Here is a 21,010-nt window from a genome sequence, read left to right as displayed (position 1 = left end):
GGACGTTTCTCTTCGTTTGATAATGTTAAAAGTAAAGTTAGACTTTGCTGTCAGCTTCCCAACTCCATTTTAAAAAGGACGAAAGAGAGAGAGAGAGAGAGCAGCTGTGGTTGAGCGAACTAGAGAGTGAATGAAGAGAGGGAGCGCTGGCTGTGAGAAAGACGGTGAATCAGATCAATAAACGTTATTTTCTGATCGTTTCACAGCGGTTACGTTCTAGAGCACAAATAAACACGCCCACACCCCCACACACCTCCTCTTCACCCAGCGGCGGTGGTCATCGCCTGATTTGGTCTGAATACGGCCTTAGTCATTATTGAGCTTAGTCATTGTTGTTTAGTCTCAAACTGTGTCCCTGCCTGCCTCTGTACATGACTGGCAGCCAATCAAATCTAAGAAAAACAGTTGCTGTGTATCAAACAGTCTCTTGACTGGCTGCCTGTTACACTGCTGTGCACAATAGTAGCATCTTAACTCATTGTCAACCTAATGGTTAACCTACAATGAAAACACAGTAATTTTACATCGTCAGCAAGTTATAAATTCTAATCTCTGAATCAATTCATGTCTTTTTATTATGCTTAGTTATCATATTGTGTTCAGTAAAAACATACTTACCAGTAACCTGACCAGTGTTGTTTAGTAGCTGTTAGTGGTTAGAAATTGAAAAGTTTTTCCTGATATATGGAGCAAAGATCTCTGAAGCAACTGAACAGGTGGGCCGTAGTTGCCTCCAGCTCAGTGTGTCTCGCCTGAACTCCACGGCTCCTCCGTCATTGCTTGAGAATGTGAGGTATGCTGGTTCCTGGGACGTCTCACCACTGGGTCACCAGCCTGGCACCCACACGACCCCTGACCTCAGCCCTGTCCAGCCACTCACAACCAGTCACATCAAAGGAAAAGGCTGAGGGGGAAGTCCCTGCCTGTGCAGACGGTGTAGCTGTAGACAGGAAGAGGTAGACAGGCTCAGACTTGCATGCTTATGCACATGCTTAATTATTTTTTTTACGCAATACTTGTTAATCCACAAGTGTGAGCAAATAACATTTCTCCTAAAAGCAAATGGAGCACAAACTGATTGTTTAGATTTTACTGTGGTGGAGAACATCTGCACATAGACGCACTGTTGAGGCACACAGACACACACACTTGACTCCCAAAATCTTCAGATCTAATAGGATCTCAGAAAAATTTCTGGTTATCAATATCATGTGATCTGAGTGTGTGTGTGTGTGTGTGTATGTGTGTGTGTGTGTGTGTATGTGTGTGTGTGTGTGTATGTGTGTGTGTGTGTGTATATGTGTGTGTGTGTGCGTGTGCATGTGTGTGTATGTGCGTGCGTGTGTGTGTTTGTGTGTGTGTGCATGTGTGTGTGTTTGTTTGGCCAGTTTGGCCTGAATTCCAGTCAGCATGCTGTGTGTCAAGAATGCTAGATTTGTGTAATGTGACAGCAGCAACAGGAACAAGTCGTGTTTATGAAAGGAGTACAAATCCTTTTTAGAGGTCCCTGAAGAGGCTGAAAACAGGGTTGCATTAACTCATTTATTTCAAAAAAATAACATTGTGATTGGATGTCACTTGGTGGACATATTGCTCTTTGTCTAGGCTTGGATGGTGACCACTTTTTGGGGATCCTCTTGTTGGTTTCAGCCATTACAGTTATTCTGAGTTCATGCATTGGCAAAGAACAATTCCTCTGCAGATTTGACTTTTTTGGTGACCTTTTTGTGACCTTGAGGTGGATTATCATACTTAAACTATGGCTACTTACTAAAGGAAAAAAAGTTTAAATCATATAATGTGTTTCTGTTCAGTTCAACCCATGGTTAAGTTAGTTTACCTGCAGTGAGAGTTTACTACTAATGCAGAGCTTGTCATAAGTAGTGTTGCTGTAATTATCTGCAGTTTAACAGTATTGTTCTATATATAATATAGAACAGTGTCACCTGTCAATCATAAATTAGTATTTTCAATCCAGATAGTTTTTCACCAGTTTTCACAAATCCAGATAGTTTTTTTGTGATCTTAGTTGGTCGAACAGCCGCTCCCTGTGAGACATGGAAGAGACGCAGATGGGGAAACATGCCGTTGCACTAGTGAAGCTTCAGCAGCAGGGACTTCAAACTGCGCTCCCATCGATTTACCTGGTGAATCTCCACTTCTTGCCCAACAAAATGGACAAGCTGCTTCTCCTCAATGGGGTGAACAAGGACTTTGCACGTTCTGCTGCCCTTTATTTCACTGAAACCTGGCTCAGTGAATCCATCAGCGACAGTGGATTACATCTGCTGGCCTTCTGAGTGGATTGTGTGATGGAGCTATCAGGGAAAACAAAAGGCAGCGGAATTTGCTTCTAAATCATTGTAGGTCGGTGTACAGATGTCAAGGTGCTAAGTAAATACTGCAGCCCACACTTGGAGACATTGTCTATAAACTGCAAGCCATTATATTTACCACAGGAGTTTTCCTCCTTCATCCTGGTCAGTGTTTACATCCCACCACCGGCCAGCATGAATGACGCACTTCAAACCCTGGCCAACCAGATAACCGGCTTGGAACAAAAACATACAGACTCACTTTTGATAATCCTTGGGGACTTTAACAGAGCAAAATTAAACCACAAACTACCAAAATATAGACAGCATATCAATTGTCCTGCCAGGGAAAATAACCATTGGACCACTGCAACACAATTGCTAAGATCATATCATTCTGTTCTCCGGGCAGCTTTGGAGCACTCTGATCACTGCTTGGTTTATCTTATTCCAACTTACAGGCAGAAACTAAAATCTGTCTGTGGTCGAAACAGTGAAAAAATGGATCAGTGGGGCAAAGTTGAAACCCCAAGACTGTTTTGACTGCACTGATTAGAGTGTTTTTGAAGAAGCAACTGGACCTGGACGAACTGACTGACACTGTGACATCTTTCATTAGCTCTTGTGAAGACACGTGTGCACCAACCAAAACCTTCTGTACATACAACAATAACAAGCCATGGTTCACAGCCAGACTAAGACAACTTCGTCAGGCCAAGGAGGATGCCTAGAGAAGTGGGGATGAAACACCGTATACAAGCAGGCCAGAAAATCACTGACAAAGGAGATCAGAGCAGCTAAAAGAAGCTCCACTGAAAAGCTGAAAAACAGGTTTTCAGCCAACGACCCTACATCAGTGTGGAAAGGCCTGCAAGAATCACAAACTATGGAAGACCATCCAACCCTGCTGAGGCAAACAAAGACCTCGCTGATGACCTGAATGTCTTCTACTGCAGGTTTGAGAAGGACAAATTCACACCACTCACCTACGCCAGCCCAACAACAACAGCCCACATCATACCTCTGGCAACCCCCTACCCTCCCTACTGATATTCAGGCTGCACTCAAGATATGTGAAGAGGATGTGAGTCAGCTCTTCCAGAGACAGACAACCAGGAAAGCATCAGGTCCAGACAGTGTCTCCCCCTCCTGTCTTAAAGCCTGTGCTGACCAACTGGCTTCAATCTTCATGCAAATCTTCAACAGATCCCTGGAGCTGTGTAAAGTCCCCTCCTGCTTCAAATGCTCCACCATCATCCCGGTCCCCAAGAAACCCTTCATCACAGGACTGAATGACTACAGGCCCGTTGCACTGACGTCTGTGGTCATGAAGTCGTTTGAACGACTGGTGTTGGCCCACCTGAAGAACGTCATAGGACACCTGCTTGTGTGTGTTAACATACTTGGCTAATGAATCTGACTCTGATAATCTGAGCTTCAGATTTGCTTTTTTTGCAGTCATGTTTATCTTTATAGTCATCTTAAACAAATGTGTTTTTAGGTATCTATGGTAATCCTCTCTGAAATCACTACAGCAGTATTTTAAGCTCTCATAAAGCTTTGGACTGTTGCAAAAGTTATTCTGAACGGAGGCCTCCAACAGTTAGAGTTCATCCAACTTTTTAATGATGATTTTTTTTTGTTAAAATATAAATTCGTTTCAGGAAGTTGTCAAATTGTGTTCATGCTTTTACCACCTTTTTAAGCTAATTTGACTTTTCTTTCTACATTGAGTAAATAGTGTCATTAATTAGTCTCTCTGTAGTAAATAACTCGCCTTATGTGTGCTTTCACTCACATAGAAGACGGCCACTCACTCTCACACAAGCCGACAGACGTGGCCCCTCACACATGCAAACAAATTCACAAGTTTGGATTTTCTCACACATGTGTCCACACACTCCAACTCTCACCGAATGTGTAAAAAGCCAGATGACATGCAGCGGCGTGTTGACCCCCTGACATGGCAGCGTGGCTGGACTTTTTGAAACGGCACCCCAGAGGGAAGTGGTGACGGGCTGAGAAAATGTCTAAAATGAGGTCTTGTCAGCTTTTCTCCAACACTTCCTGAAGATTTATATAAACTCTGTATCATCTCATTATGTACAGAGTATGTTTTGACTGTTAAAATGCACTTACAATAAATCTGAGTTGTTGTTGCTGTCACATGCACACCAGCTGTGCCAAGATCTCCCAGTGGGTTAATGTAAAAGTGTGTTTTTGTGTTAGTTTGAGTTCCAACTATGTCAAGAATTTGTTCAAACCACAATAATAGGTCTAGCCTGTCAGTGCAATTTATACCCAAGACTTTGTTCTTACTTGATGACAAGGTTTTCATTTTTACATTCTTTAACAGCCTTACTGAATTTATTGCATAGTGATTTATTTACCATCATAATAGAGACTGTATTTCTCCACTCACTTGACATAGCTGTTGGTGGATGTTGCCCTCCAGAAAATGACCAGCCAACAGTCTGAGGGGTGCATGATCTTCATAAAGATAGGTTGCTAGAACTAAAAAGTAATGAAAAATAAGCAAGGTGTCCTTTATTGTGCTGTAAGAGACTAGAAATACTAAATCAAAAGAAATAACAAGTTAATTCCTTGAAAATACAGCCCATGTAATGAAGCTTATCTTCTGATCAATGGGAATCCACCTTTTGCCTCCTGCTGAGTGTTTACACCATTCTCTGTCTGTATCTCTTGCCTTCTCCTTTGGGCAATTTTCTAGCTTGCACTAAGCTCTTCTCGTCCTTCCCACACATAAAGTCTGACTGTTCAATGCTGGAGGGAGCATCTCCTGTATCCGGTTGCATCCTCTCTAACAGTGGTCTCAGCAGGGGAACTAAACTGTTAAACTCCAGGGGAGGTAGTGTGAGGGAAATAATGAAGGAAATAAACTTACTGTAAACTCTACACCATACATACTCAATAGGCAGACTCACAACAATATAATGCGGACCGGGAACAAAATTTCACCACAACCTGACCGCTTTTGCGTGACACATCGCGATCACATCATCTCATCTCATCTGTCATCATTCAGCTATCTGCTAGCCACTGCAGTTAGCAAGGTTGTTGTCAGATGTAGGAGCTTTGGTTGATAGTAAGTGAAGTAAAATGGCTTAAACAAAAAAACCAAGCAATTACAAAAATAATAAGGTTGACACTTTAAAGCATGTGTTTAAGGATGGCTAGACTGAGGAATACACATTCATTTGAAGAGTGGTAACATAAAACACCACTATGACACAAAATATGCCAATTTTGAACAAAACTATCCCCAGAACACGAAGGCAAGAGCTGCAAAACTGAACCAGTTGAAGTCATATAAATATATAAATATAATCATATAAAAAAAGTAATATAGTCCTCATATAAAGCATCCAGCAGGATAATTGTAAAATCAATGACATTTGCAACAATGAATACACTGAAGAACTCATAGTAAACTCATTAGTGACAATTACACTATTGTCTCCGCCTGGCCATCACACCTTTTTATGCTCAAGTATAAGGACTTGGTCGCCCAACAAAGGTGTCACTTCTCCAATTAATAGAAATTCTGTTCATGTATATCGTTTTTGAGTTTTTATATTGAAATATCATTACTTAATGCACCCTTACTGGACCTTTGATGCAGTGGAAACTTGGTAGATGGACCTTTAAGACTTGTATTTGAGTACCCCTGCTCTATACCGTAGCAGGTTTATTTCAGGAGCCAGGGAGCTTTCACAGGCCATTTTATTATTAAAAAAACACTTGAGCTGGCTCTCTATAATGTTGGAAAGCTGACAGGCTTCATATAATGGACTACTGGTCTCTGGTTGTCATGTTAGCCCTCATGCTATGCTTGGGATCCGGGTAGCTTAGTCTCAGCTCGCATACCACCAGCAGCTTTAGAGAGGAGGTGCATTCTTCTCTCCTTTAGGTAATCCCTAAATCATGCAAGCTTTACTGTTTTTTTGCTTATTTTCCTGGCCATTTTTTGAACTTCTCTATATGATTGTCTGAAATATGCCTTGGGAGGTTTTCTTTTCCAGGGCTCAGGGGGGTGGCCGCTTGATTGATGGACTGATTTTATGATGAAACATTAGGATTGCGCTGTCATTGTTTGATTTAGCCCCCAGAAAAAGGTGGATCCATTACCTCATCAGAGACTGTGGCTGAATCATGTTTGAAGTTTGACCCAGGAAATACTCCTTCGGGGCACATGAACTTTTCTAATCTGGGGAGAAAAAAAATCTTCTGACACTCAGCAGTTAATGAGAGTTCTAGATGATGTTTCCGTCATGGCAGTCGACTCAGTCATCATCAGTGTGCTGATTAACATTTTTCAGTGACATGGGGAGTTGCTCTTAAATGCACACTTCCATACAAAAGGAAACGTTCAGTGTAGATTTGCATCACAATAAAAGGACACATCTCTAAGTTCTCCCATTGGTTTCAAAATGTATAAATCCCTTGTTAAAGTCTGACATATTAGTGATCTTTGTATTTTGTCCTCAGATGCATTTCAGTCTCTCAGTAAAGCTCCCTCAGGTGAAGTTGACTGTAGTAGGCGTTGTGTAATGCCCTTTGTCTTTTAAAAGCTGCTCATTGCTACAACACCAGATTGATTTCAACATGAACAAATATATTTTATATTTCTCTGGAGTATGTGGAGGCCAGACAGGGTGAGAACTGAATGGCTGTATGAATGCTGGCATTGTCTGCTGGGGCACATACACACATACACACACCTACACACTGTCCCCCATAGTGTTCTCCTTTGTGCTTCTTGTGAAGACCTTGTTTGTCTGCTTTAGATTTAACACTTAAACACCACATCATGTCCCCCTTTTCTTATTTTTCCAGGCCGATTTCTTTTACAGGGGCAGTGGAAAAGCTGTGTGCGCCCACGCTCATGTGAGAGTGTGACCTTTGACCCCTGCCTTTGAGTGGTGTGCCCCCAAATGTTTTCTTCGAATTTTCTGCTCCTCGTAGCGTTACTCTCAGATGGGAAATCCCCTTGTCTTGGGAGCTTTATGGGAAACGGAGTGAAAGTTTGTGAAATGGTGTGGTCTCATTTTATCTCCTCTGAGATAGTGGTTAACATCTGAACTTCTTTCTCAACACTGTTAAAGGAATAGTTCAAGATTTCGGGAAATACAGTTCGATTTCTTGAAGAGAGTTAGATGAGAAGATTGATACCACTCATGCTTGTACTGTAAATATGAAGCTGCACCCAGCAGTCAGTTAGCTTAGCTTAGCTTAGCTTAGCAACAAGTGTACCAGCACTTATAAAGCCTGGCTCATAAAACAGCTCTTTCGTTTTACACCTTTTTGTATGGATTAAACAAACCAGGTAAAACTGTTAATTAGTGTGCTCTAGAGGTGCTGGTAGGTGGATTTTGTTACCTTTAGACAGAGCCAGGCTAGCTGTTTCCAGTTTTTATGCTAAGGTAAGCTAACGACTGCTAGCTCCAGCCACATATTTAATGTACATGAGAGTGGTATTAATCTTCTCATCTTATTCTCAGCAAGAAATAGAATAAATGTGTTTGATAAAATGTCAAACTGTTCCTTCAAGTCATTGCAACATGTAGGGGTTTCTGAGGATAGCCTGGCTGTTAATATCTTTATTCAGTGCATGGGCTCCAGTTCTCTGTAAACACCTTTGATACACACACCACATCTTTGACCTCAACCAAAGGCAAAGTGGAAGAAACAAAACACAACTGTTAGCCACATTTCAGATTTCTGGGACCAGTCAGAGTGTGTTTTTCCAGTCTAGAAAAAGGCACCTTTATGTGAATGGAAACTGGCAGAGTGTGAGATCAGAGGATAGTAGTGTAAAAATAAGATGTCGGCTAACCAGGCCTGTTTTTAGAAGTTCCTGAGAGAAAAGAGTGTGTGTGTTACTGTATTTTGGGCTGGAGAAAACGTGACAGAGGTGTTGGGAGGAGGGCACGGACGTGGCATAGGAGTGGGACGACATTATAGGTGATTTTCCACCCTGTCTGCAGTACTTTAAATGTACACACCTTGTGTTTTTGAGGTTTCCACACAAAGCTGGCCTTGTGGGTCTTGAAACTGCCCAGAAAGCAAGATCAGACATGGGAATGAGTGTGATGGTTGACTAAGGATACAGTAGCTGATGTGGTGTCAGGTAGCCTCAGGATAGCTTAGAGGAAAAGGTTGTGTAGTCTCTCAGTGTGAACTCCCACAAAGCTTAACTGGGCTGTCATTGGAGATGGAAAGGATAATGGAAGCAGTCATTTCCCTTTTCAGCCAATGATGTCAGCCACAGGGCAGACATGGCTACAGATGTACAAACAACCCCCTCAGTTCAAATTGCTTGAATTGCCAGATTAGCTCATAATGGACATGAACTGTGTTTTGATAACTTATTGATTCTGGATCATGAGAATCTTTTCCACATTCTGGGTTCCCAGTGAGTTCAGGCCACTGTGATCAAGTTCAATCATTTTCCCCACTAATCAAAGCCAGCAGCTGCGACGTGCACGGCCTGGTCATGCAGGGTTTGCTCCCGTATACAGTGGCATTATTATTCTACCACTGTTTTCTTTTCAATCTACTGTACAGTGTCTGCACTCTGCCTGAAAGGGTTTAATAGAAAAGATGACGGATGGAGGCCAGTAAAGGAAGGAGCAAGGGCCGGCCTTCCTCGGCCCGTCATGCCTCCTGTGTCTTCTCAGGGTAATGAAAGAGGCTTTTTAGCAGTGACATGCGGTGAGGCTTTTTCAGGCATTCCTTTGACATGACCTTATAGGAGGAACATGCTCTGGTCCAGGGTGGGGCGAGGACATGCAGAAAGAGGCCGCTGTGCAGAGTTGTCAGCAGGAATGGACAGGTGAGAGAAAGAAGTGTGATGTGATGGAGAGAGCAAGGACAGGAGGGAGAACATCAAGGTAGAGAAGGCAACCCATGACATCACCAAGCGGAAAAGCTCCCCGCACGCATGCACTCCTGAGATGTTTTTTTTTTCTTTTTTCTGCAGCATATGCTTAACATGTTAGCCATGTTGCATGTAATCTACACCTTGACTGATTGGCTGGTTTCCTGACAAGCATTGCAGAAGTTTCCAGATCTTGTGTTAAAGTGTTATTTGATTTAGCAGTAGAGCAAAAACAAACCCTTGTCTGGTTCAGTTAGCAGGTCAGAAGAGATTATTAAGCAACTTATTCACAACTTCAGTGTACAGTAAAGACATTATGTGGTCTGTGTATACAGTAAGCATGTGCTGAAGCAGTTTTTTGTCCATCAAAGCTACTGAGTTAACGAAACGAAAGTTTTAAGGGAACATGATGGAAAGGTTAACTTGTAGAGGCTGTAATGTTTTCCGGTCCAATTAGCGTCACACATACTGTATATCATGAGTACCCTTTGCTTCTGTATATTTTAGTGAGTGTGAGGACACATGCAGGTATTTGTGTGTAAATGGGTCCTGTAAAATATTTCATCTTCATCTTGTAAAGTCAACGTATTGTCTTACAGCAGAGGGATATTCCAGTGTAAACAGTCAAAAACAGACATAAGTTATTTTCCATACTTCCAGGAATTTCTGAAGTTCCTTGAATCATCAATCAGAGCACTTGTTCTGTGCCTTTGAAACAATCCAGAGTGGAAGGAAGTGGGGCGCTCGCCACATGGGGAGGTAATCAGCCATTTAGACAAACTTTCTTTTAGTAAGGTCTTCATGCCAAGCATGGGTGCCATTACCTCCTCTCAGCATAGCTGCTACAGCCCTCACTAGCAATGAAAATCTGTTTAATAGTCATTGGGTGTGTGGAGCTTTTCTCACCAGGCAAATGTAATCCAAATCTCATTTGTTAATGATTTACAAGTATTGTGAAATAGCCTCGATCTTCTTTCCAACCAGATGCTTATATGTGCCAACCTCTTGAAGAGCTTGAGAGCTTGAGTTTCCCAAGTTCAAAACTCATTAATTAAATGGACTTCCAAGGTGTAAATCATAAAGACCCCATTGTTGATGTACAAATAGAAAGACTACTGTGCATTTAATGTCAGTAGTTGATAACTTTCTCAGATAGATGTACCACTAAGAAGTCGGGCTGCAAACATTTTTCAGTCAATACTTTATGAGTTTCTGCATCAATGCCAAAAGAACACTTTGTCAATGCCTAACTTTGAGAAATAAAAACATGTTTTTATTGGACAAAAGCTGAACTTCTCAAATGTTAAATGTCTAAATGACTATACAAAAACTTTACCCAAAATAAAGAAGTTAAATCACAAATTGTCTGATCAAAGAATAAGTAGAGTACAAATCTGACCGGACATTTGATACCATGTACCAAATGTCCGGTCAGAGGTTGATATGCTGTTCTTCATTTCAGAAGTGTTGAGATTTAAGACCCAGCCAGACCAATAAACCTAGTTCCACAAAGTAACAATCCCATATGCTTCACTCACTGATGATGTACAGAGGGAAACTCTTGCCCAGATGTAGTTGATAAACGCAAACATGGGCTTTCATCCCTTTCTTCTCTTATCATAAAGTTCATCTCATGTTGTGTCTAAACGGCTGAAATGTCTGGTCTTCTTCAGATACATCTGCATTCATAATTTGCTGCTGAACCAAAGACAGATGTTATGTGGTTTACTTGCTTATTTGAGGGATAAATACCTAGTGAAGAATATACTTCAAACTGTCCACCTCATGACACAAATATTGGTTCAGCGACAGTAAACTTGCTGGTGAGGAAAATGAATACTGTGTTAAAAGAGGAGTAAATATTCTTCCCAATATAACGCTCTCTAAATAGGTGGTGCTCCTCAGTCAGATGGCGTTTGTTTAGGTGTCCAGCAAAGATGTCTTTCCTTGTGCTTATGTCCATAATTTCAGGGGTTTTGCAGCATGCTAGCACTTGGCAGTTTAAACTGTCTGTCTACTTTTCAGTACAAACAAGCATTTCACTGTTTAATGTGATTTAAGGACAAACTTTTTCAACCCCTTTTACTTCCGGGCTATTTACAAGCTAAATAAGCTAGATAAGCTAAAAACTTTTTTGTTTGTGTTGTAATAGACGTCATCTTTATCATTCGGTTGTTTATGCCTCGTGATGTATCAACATCCCCAGCAGCATTGAGTAGGTTTGTATTAATGTGACAGTTCCTCCGCAGTACATTCCTAAACAGCTGTATCACATTAACCTTCCAAAGCAGACACCACCTCTCTCTTTCACTGGCCTCAAAACCATTATTGGCTGTATAAGGACACTGTTTTCGTGCTTGCAGATGTTTCTGATGGAATATGTTCCATGCAAAGTGGTGTGAGGCCATACTGTATTAGGTAGCCAGTAATGAACGACCTTTCCAGGAAGGTTCAGTCAAGAATTAGCAGGCTAAATGGTAATATAACTGCAGCTGTAAGAAGTTTTTGGAGTGATTAGCACTTAACTGGAGTTTAGACTGAAAATAGCTGGAATTGTTAGGGTGTATTGTGAAAAGATGATTTTCTCTGGAAAGTTATGTCATTTTAGGTTCGGTCTCCATGATCGTGAGGTAAACAGTAGATATGTGTTTTACAAGTAATTTACCAGGAATGTGCGGTTTTGATTGGCCAATGCCTTGTGTTGCTGAATATTTTTGCACTGCCTTGTGGCAAAAGTTAATCCATGCTCATGGAAATGAAAGTAGGAACTATGAATTTTCATGTAATGCTGATGCTTGTCTGAACATGGCCTTAAGGTGTGAGTATGCTTGAAACAAACTAGTTTGTGCAGCATGTCGTCTGTTTATAGCTGTTCACAGTGGCCACAATTGAAGGTGGCCGTCACGATGGCCCAAGTCATGTTAATCATTTAAATATGGGATTAACAGGGCACAATTTTAGTCTTCTCTTTAAGGCATTCATAATGTTGCTCCCAGTTGCACACACTAAAAAGGACAGAAGTACTTATCTTAAGAAAGAAAAATTAGATTGTGTTGAAAGAGAAGTTCAAACCCTGCTTACTTTCTCACCTCCACCTGGCCAATCACTGCATGAAGTGGGCATGAAGGTCGAGTTGTTGGTTTCGGAAAGTTACAAAACTGTTGGACACAGCCCTCCTGATGTTTGAAAGTTGTGCAGGAAGAGGGTTTGAAGCACTGTTCAACAATCAGACAAGCACTTTGGTTGGAGTGTACTGACGCTGTTAGACCTGACTCAGGAGGTCTGAAGGACACTGTTGAGGGGAGAGCTCAGTGTGCTTTAACCTTGAAATCTTCACCGCATGTGGACCTCTGTCTCTGATTTATTGCAGCTGCTCTTGTGTCTGGTGTTAACCTGATCAGTAACCTCTGTCTACTTCACTAGAAGTTGCTTACCTCTTGGGAATCATAGATCTTTGAAAGAGCTTACAAGTATTCAGCACTGCGGATGCCAGGTTTGACTACTCACCATACACAGCTGCTGCCAGCTCCTTGATCACTTTTTTTGAGTGGTAGGTTTTTCCTTTTACAAGCCATCTGTGTAACTGTCTCGCTTGTGGCATTGGCATACGTGCTTTTTGTCACAACATCATCATCAGGTCTGTGGCGCCAGCCCAGGCCTCTTTGCATACCTGTGAATCAAGCAGGGGGACCAGAAGAGAAAGGTATGCAAATGTACGTTTGCCTTGGCGCTGCTCAGTGCCCACATCAAGAGCACTTTCCTCAGAGTGGCAGGGCGGTCCGACAGCTCTTACACAGGTTGCTCTTCAGTGAGGAGGGCAAGCTAAGGGCTCAGACTGAGTGGTAGTCATTCACCTCTACAGGTGCTGCTTTGAAATTCATGTGAGAGGAAAAATGTACTCATGTGGTACAAGTTGTATACTTATGAATGTGTTTGCTTTTAATTGCAGCATTTTAGTGTTGATGTGATTTTGAATCTTGTAGAGTTTCATGTCAAATTTAACAGTAGAACATAAGGTTAAATGTTTCTGTTGTGTAGTGCCAGCTGATTTACATTTTAATGTCTGTATTTGGAGCAAAGATACTTTCAAATTGCAGTTCAAAGTGCTTGAAACAGCAGCTTTCCAAGCATTACAGTAACACCTCAGTTCAGTTTGTTTAAATTATAGTGTCACATTAACTCTATAAGACCTGTACAATTTTCCAGTCAGGTTCTTTCTGTGTACACATGCAGTTTCCCAACCAAAAAAGTGGCAAAAGACACCTAAACTACTTAAAGGGAGACGTAGGGTTGCACGCACGATATGTTGATCAATACCATAAGATAAATTTGTGATATTTCAATGCCATTTACACCAAAATATATACCCATTTACATGCATAGTTCAACATTTGGTAAAGAAATTACTCTCTTTCTTGACCATTTTTACATCAATGTGATGAAGTACCTTTATCTGTTAAAGGTACTTCATCTGATTGAAGACCCGTTTGGAAAACTTGGTTGATTTGGCGAAACTCTGGTTATTTTTTCCATAGACAGTTAATCAATTTATGTTCCGGAAAATATAGTTTGTAATTGAATATATCATTTAATCCATAACATGCACTTAGGGAAAGAAGTAGCACGATAGCTAATGACACACAGACTATAATATTGGAGGATTTTCACAGAAAATTACTTTCTTAGTATTCATTTCCCCCTCTTTGGCAGACATGGAGAGACAAGTTATTTTGATTTACGCATGCTTGCATGGCTGTTTCTCGGCTGTTTCTAGGCTGCATTGTTTTCCATTACACTATTAAGTGAGCAAGCCATCTCAGTTTAAGCCCATGATTGATTTCTGCTCTGTCATCCAGGCTAGAAGGGATATTTTAACCTTTCACTCTGCTCAGTTTAATATATGAGCAGGTGTTTTCAATTCAAAATATGCGTGTTTAGACAGTTCGATACAGACTCCCAGAAATTCCCCATGTTGAATTATCTGCCTCTATAAAGTAGTTGTGACCTTTTTGTATGAGTGAGCTCAGGTGCTATTTAATATGACTGTAAATCCATTATCACCCATGTGAGAGTCATACAATATAACACACAGTAGATCTTTTTTTTTTCCTTTGGCTTAACTGTTCAACTCTTGAGGGTTTTAGCTTCATGTTTTTGGTGTTTTAAAATAAAAGGTTGTTCTTAAAGCAATCTTTTGGCACCTTGGCAATACCTGTAGAAAAAAAAAGCAGCAACTCATGTTAAGTCATTTTCTCACAAATGTTAGCCGTGAACTTGATGAAAGAGGAAAAGTACAGCGGGTATCCCATGTTCAAGGCTTCCCCAGGTTTTGGGATGTTGTGCCTCGAGACAATAGATCTGGCAGCGGCTGATCACAGCTGTGTTTGTGCTGAGTTGGTGTACTGGAGTAATTCCCTCCTTCCTCCAGCTGACCCTCTGGCTTGAGCCAGGTCATTCCCCAGGGGCTGAGGTCAGCTGGGTCCAGAGGAGGAGAAGGAGGAGGAGGAGGGGGAGGTAGGTGAGTACAGACTAACTACTCCCTCAGCTCTTCCCTCCTTTGTACCCCACAGCCTGTGTGCTGTTTAGTCTCTGGGAGCCTGGACGAACATATCAACAGATGATTATCAGGTCCGCTAACGCCCAGCTGACAATAGTGTCCATAAGGCGGATGTTCTCCCTGAATTATCTTGGGGACACTTTGTCAGGAATGCAGCAACAGAAGACTCATCTCTAGTAAAGGAGCTTGGTTGTGTGCTTGAGGTTGCGCCATCAGTTGTAGAAAAAGTCTACCCTCAGATAAACTTGTACTGATTTTATCATCTTTTAATGCAGTCCAGGTTTTACTGTGTAGTGTGCAGTAAGTGTTGCAGTTGAGTTTTTACTGTATTGAGGTTTCCCTTAATGTACAGTGTACTTGTACTTCAGTTGGTGATTCGACATACAGTATTTCTTATGAACTCTTATCAGAAAATGAGTATGACTTTGTTGCATATACTTGCAGTTATACATGTAAGTGCAGTTAGTTGTTGCATAGATTTTCTGTGGTCAAATTCTTGCTGTATAGTTGTTGAATGAAAGACAAACTTGAGAATTACTGTAGGTGTTTCACAACTGTATAGTCTATAGTAATCCCTGTGAATAAGAAAAATTACACCACAAAACAACCTGACAGGTCCAAACCACAAACAGCTGCATTTAATATATATGTGGAGGGATTTTGCCGTTAAGATTACAGAACTGTTCATTTTCTAGATCTGTACTGTTGTCTGTCATGTTGTCTGGATGTAATGCATCAGTCTCATCAGGAATGCTTTCATTAAAGTCTAATCAATCATCTGATACATTCTTATTTGGCAATTAAACTTAATGCTTTTTATCTGTGCTCTGAAATTGATCTTGTTTAGTTTAAGAGTTGCAGTTAAATATGTCCTGGAGGACACAGGAATGCACAAGAAACCCTAGTAGATCCCATTTACGTAGCTCAGTTCCTCCCCTGGTGGTTATAGTCAGTCTCCCAGCAGCTCCAGCCAGGTGATCTGGCCAGGAATGCACTCAACGCCACCTCACACTTTGGCCTTTCAGGGGTAACCAAGCATATCCAGCCAGGCTTTTCCCCCCTGCCTCCTCTGCTACCACATGAAACAAACGGGTATCATTTTTCAAAAAGAAGTGGGTTGTGTGTGGGAAAAAAGAAAGAGACGTTCAGTTTGTGTTTTATGATGTATTGTGCAGACTCTTTGTAGCTTGTTTGCCTCCTCCATAGAAAATACAAAGGTATTTTGTTTCTGTATCTACGTGGGCCCTTACACTCTATTGTGTGAAGAAAACGTATTTCCCAAATCTCAACAAATGCAGGAATTCCTACATTATAAATGTAATAAATGTCTTTCCCGGCAAACCTGAATCAGTGCTCTCTCAACCAGTTATGTTTTTGGCAAACGGAGCCACACTGACCTTCTCAAATTGTCAGGAGAGAGGCTGTGAAACACTGGGATCTGCTTTAGGTTTGCACCTGTTGGCAACGTGAAGGATTTAAACAAATGGAGTCAGATGTCTCTGCAATACTGCAACTGAACTTATGTTGCTGTAAGAGACAACCAATCCTCAAACCTTGTCTCCCTTTACCTCTCTGCATCTGTCTTTTATTCTCTCACAATCATCCTGTCAACCCCCACTATGTTAAATCCTCATCAATCTCCTACTTTCTTACATCATAACTGTACTGTACATCATAACTGAATTATTAATGATTAGTTTCTGGCTTTGTTAATAAGTTATAGAGGATGACTGGAAAAAGGAGAGAGTGAAGATTGGCATGCAACAAAGGTCACAGGGCAGCTAGTTTAAATCTTCAACAGTTTTTCTCTTCTGTGTTAAAACAAGCCGTGTTGAGGTCAAGGACCTGTGCCATGAGCTGAACTCAGTGGGAGCTATTGTGTAAGTTGGTTGTGTTTTCTTCAGTGTATAAGTGGGAGTAACCTGCCCATGTTGAGGCTTGAGCACGATTACAATCTTATCTGATTGGGACCAGCCAAGGCAAGTCTTGCCTGTTTGAGTTACTCTAAAATGTATTTTTAAGGGATAAAAGAGTATATGGAAGTTTCAAGAAAGTTTCTGCTTGTATCAGATATTTTCTTCTTGTCTGAACTGAGATCTGTTCCCTGCAGGGATCAGATAATGTGTAATACCACAGAGAGATAAACGTTGCAATTAAAAGGTCGCCTATGAAGTTGAGATGACTTTGATGTGGAAGGTAGCAACTTACTTGATGTACTGTATGAAAAGCAGGGATCTGATGAATTCGAGGGGGGTGTATATTATTGTTTATGTTGCAACCCCTCATTGCTTTGAACTACAGGTCATCTATTGTACGCTGCCTCAGTGTAGCGACTGTAATGACAATAAGAATATCAAGAAAAGGTAGAAACTTCAAGGTGATGTTAGATGATGATGAAGAGGATATTTTTATGATGAAGAGTATATTTTTATTTTGATAGATGATGAATATTTTTTTAAATAAATGTTGAACTGGAAATGCATCTTTAATGCACGGTTGACAAATATAGCTCAGAAAAAGACATCTCTCAGAACAATCAATGTCTTATATTCAAACAATTTCACAAATTCACTGCTATTTAACTTTTATTTTTACTTATTTACACCTTCCAGGACATTTTAACAGTACAGGCCAATTTTCAATAAAATATAGGACTAGATTGAATATTCATTTTTCTCATAAAAAAGTTTAAAGTAATCCTCATTAAAATCTAGCAGAACATGTTTAAATTAAATGAGTTTCTGTGTGAAGATAAGACATTTTTGATATCATCAATAATCAATCGTAAATCTTTTGGGTAAAGGCAATGAATACAGCAAGTCCCTCTTGGATTTTTGTCTCTCATATTTTGCCCACTATACCTTTAATTTAATTTTTCCATATTAACTCTAAAAGTCCAAATGATAAAAATCTTAAGCAAATGAATTTGTACCTACTGATTACATCAATTATTGTATATGAATCTTTTTGCTTGAATATATTTATTAGTTTTCACACAATATTCCACATAAAACAATAATAATATAAAACAATATGTATATGAATCTTAAAATATTGCGAGGCATGCTCTGTGTGAAATGTAGTAGCATTTTTCTGGACAATATTTCCTGTTTGTGTTCATGTCTCAGTCGACCAGCTGCCTACAGTAAGATATGACAGCTGCTGGCTTTCATTCTTCGAACCCTGAAGTCACTGACACAGTACATGATCTGTACCGTGTCAAAGTCACTCACAAACACACGATAACATTCATTTCCTTAACTGCAACTATCAACAGTAAACTCTCTCTTTGCTATGTTTATGTTAGATATAATTCTCAGTAAGTGGATGGGATTTCTGTTTTTATGATTTCATTGTCATACTCCCAACATCCATAAAATTCAAATTACTTGCCAAATTCTTTTACAAAAGAGTTGAATCCAACATATTTTGACAAGGAGTCTGTTCTTCTTCAGACTGCTTGTCAGTTTCCTTATCTTCTAAAAGTTAAATGTCTAAAGAATCACAGTAACATGATTTTTTTATCTTGAAGTTGTTTCATTCAATGTCTGTGGAAGTTGCGACATATTTTAATGTTTATAAAAGATTAAAACAGAAAAAAACATGTGAGTTTTCAAGGCTTCTGAGGGTTATTGGACCAGTTGTGCACAAAATGCTAATATGTGTCCTGTTATTAATTTCAATAACATCTCTCTTTCCTTCTCTCTGTGCTCCTTTCTTCTCTAGTTGAAGCAGCCTGACAAGGCAGCAGCAGCGGCTCACACGTATTTTCAGGCCAATCCAGAACATGTGGAGATGGGTCAGAACCTGGAGCAGTACAAAGACCTGCAGGGGGTCAAAGAGGACCACTTTGTGGACCGAGAAGCCCGTCCTCACCAGGTCAGATGGGAAGTCTTTGGATATAAATATACATTATGGTCCTTTTTAGTTGTTTGTTACTTCATTTTGTGTCCTTTCTATCCTTTTACATGTCTTCTATACCTTTCTCACTGCTATGAGTTCATTCATTGACCTGTTGTCTTTCAGCCATCTTTTGTCAGTTCTTGCTGAGATGCCTGGTCAGCAAATGTAGTTTTTCTGCTTCACATCTTTCCAAAAAGGAAAAAGTACAGCTGTTGTCAGTGTATGAAGGGCCCTTTGTGTTAATGGCCCTTGCAGTTAAATGACTGGAAACTCATTTAGGTCTTTTAGTGCTGGTTGTGGTGAAGTTGCCCTGAAATGAGTTTTGTGTGCCTTTGTGTGATGCTCCAATGACCCTTTCTCACCTCACCTCTCACTTCTTTGTTCTCAAGTCAAGCTGATGCTTTGAGCTTCTACCTTCTGACTTCTAACTACCTTAATCTGTTGTTGTAGCTCAATTAAACTTTTAAACTCTAATTTTTTTTAATCTGTGTCCCTGCAGCTTCACTTTCTTCATAGCTCTGTGTCTGTAGATGCATACTTGACATTAAATTTATGTATATTTTAATTTATTTTAAAAGTACTCACAAAGAAGAGACTTAAATAATCCTTTCTGGCAACTGCTCAGCCTCATTACTCATATCTTCCCTCCCTCTGTTTATTCCAAACAATGACCATTGCCACTGCAACTTGATGTCCACCAGAGGACTTGTAAAAGCTTTTATAAACTGGCTCCAGATTTACTGGCAGTTGCGGTTTTTTTTTAACTGTGATAGAGAACAACAACAAGACATTTACTTACATATATAAAAATGTCAGGGAGAGGTTAGGACTCTGCTGATCACCAAAGGTCATAAATAATGATTATATATCATAGATCATAGGTCATAAATACTGAGCGCACCATTTCTTTTTATTCTCTCATCATCTTCCATCTCTCCTCCATCACAGCGCTCCTTCACTGCAGCAGTGAGGTTATACGATCAAGGAGACTACGAGGGAGCTATCGCTCTGTTTGAGGAGGCACTGGTGGAGTACTACAAAGCAGATGTGGAGTGTCGGGCCCTGTGCCAAGGGCCGCAGAGGTTTGAGGGCCACGATCACCTTCGCTACCGCTACAGCCTCCATGAACTCATATCAGGTAAAGTCCAAAATCTCAGCAGGTTTGCATGTACAGGAAGCACTCAGTCATTCTGCCCTGGATAAACAAATAAAGTATTAACATGGGCACAGATGTTATGTGGTGTTTGGATGTGATTTGTTGGTGTAATCAGCAATATTTATTCTATATGATTTTAAAAGAGCAATCATTAAACTATTTACTCAGTATGCTTTTAATTAGAACCAGCACTTTCTTTTCTAGGTTATGATTTAGATTGTTTACAACCTCTTTGTGTGCTACATGTTGATGTTCAGTAGATGTTGACATGACAGCTGGCACTCGTTAAAATACAGTGATAAAATGAACTGTAAGATGTTTTTAAAAGCTGTTTTTGTATGAATTCACTGTAATATAACATTTTATGATATTTTATTGCTGTACTGTATAAACGGACATTGTATTTGATCACCTCCCTCATGTTGCAACACATTAAAAGCCTGTTGGGATGTTGTGAATCTCTTCCATCCGTTGATTGTAAATGCTAGTTTGTGTTCACTGTGGTTTCACAAACCCTGGCTCGAGTGGATTCTGATGAGTCTCAGAGGTCCATTTCAGTCTAACATGAAAGCAACGAGACTGTTTATTTCGTGTTTGACGCTTTTGATCAACTTATCGTGACTGTTTCACTAACACGTCTGGTTGCACTGTGTGGCCTTGAGCCTGAGCTGGGCTTTGTTGTGCTGTGAGAGCCTGGGGGGGCTTAGACGAGGCCAAACTACACTCTTCATGCTCACTAGGTGATCAAATCTGCCTGGCAGTGACTTGGCACTGGATGTCAGTTGGCAAGGAGGGCAAAGGACAAATGAGGGATGACAGCCATGTTTGGAGGAGAGGAAGTGCAGGATGTAAGATTCAAAAATAGTAAAAAAGGGTTTAGTACCAGGGATGAAATTAGGTTCCTAGATCTATATCCATTAGCACACTGTTGCCCATGAAAACACACCTAAATGTATGTCAGCATGGTCTTTATTGTTTCTACTTCATACAGAGAATAACTAACTTGCCTAACTTCACAATTTGTCTAGTTCAGGAAACTAAGCAGTCATAAAATTGTATTGAATTTTATATATGTATTATATTTAAGATGTTAGAAATATACAATAGACTGTCAGTTCCAGCACAGCTTCAAATTATTTCATCAAAATTTGAATTTCATGGGTTGCAAAGTGTTTTCC

The 21,010-nt window shown here is 40.4% G+C and overlaps 1 protein-coding gene across 1 annotated transcript in view; it reads left to right on the top strand.

Moving 5' to 3' along the window:
• p3h2 (prolyl 3-hydroxylase 2) overlaps positions 1-21,010 on the top strand; it is a 64,550-nt gene that overhangs the window by 28,743 nt on the left and 14,797 nt on the right. The window contains exons 2-3 of the mRNA XM_042415700.1: positions 18,500-18,652; positions 19,625-19,814. Of these exons, the coding sequence (XP_042271634.1) occupies positions 18,500-18,652; positions 19,625-19,814 (343 nt within the window). The remainder of the gene's footprint in view (positions 1-18,499; positions 18,653-19,624; positions 19,815-21,010) is intronic.

The sequence above is a fragment of the Thunnus maccoyii genome, chromosome 7 (genome assembly GCF_910596095.1).
Source record: "Thunnus maccoyii chromosome 7, fThuMac1.1, whole genome shotgun sequence".
Lineage (NCBI taxonomy): Eukaryota > Metazoa > Chordata > Actinopteri > Scombriformes > Scombridae > Thunnus > Thunnus maccoyii.
This window is presented reverse-complemented; position numbering and strand designations above follow the sequence as displayed.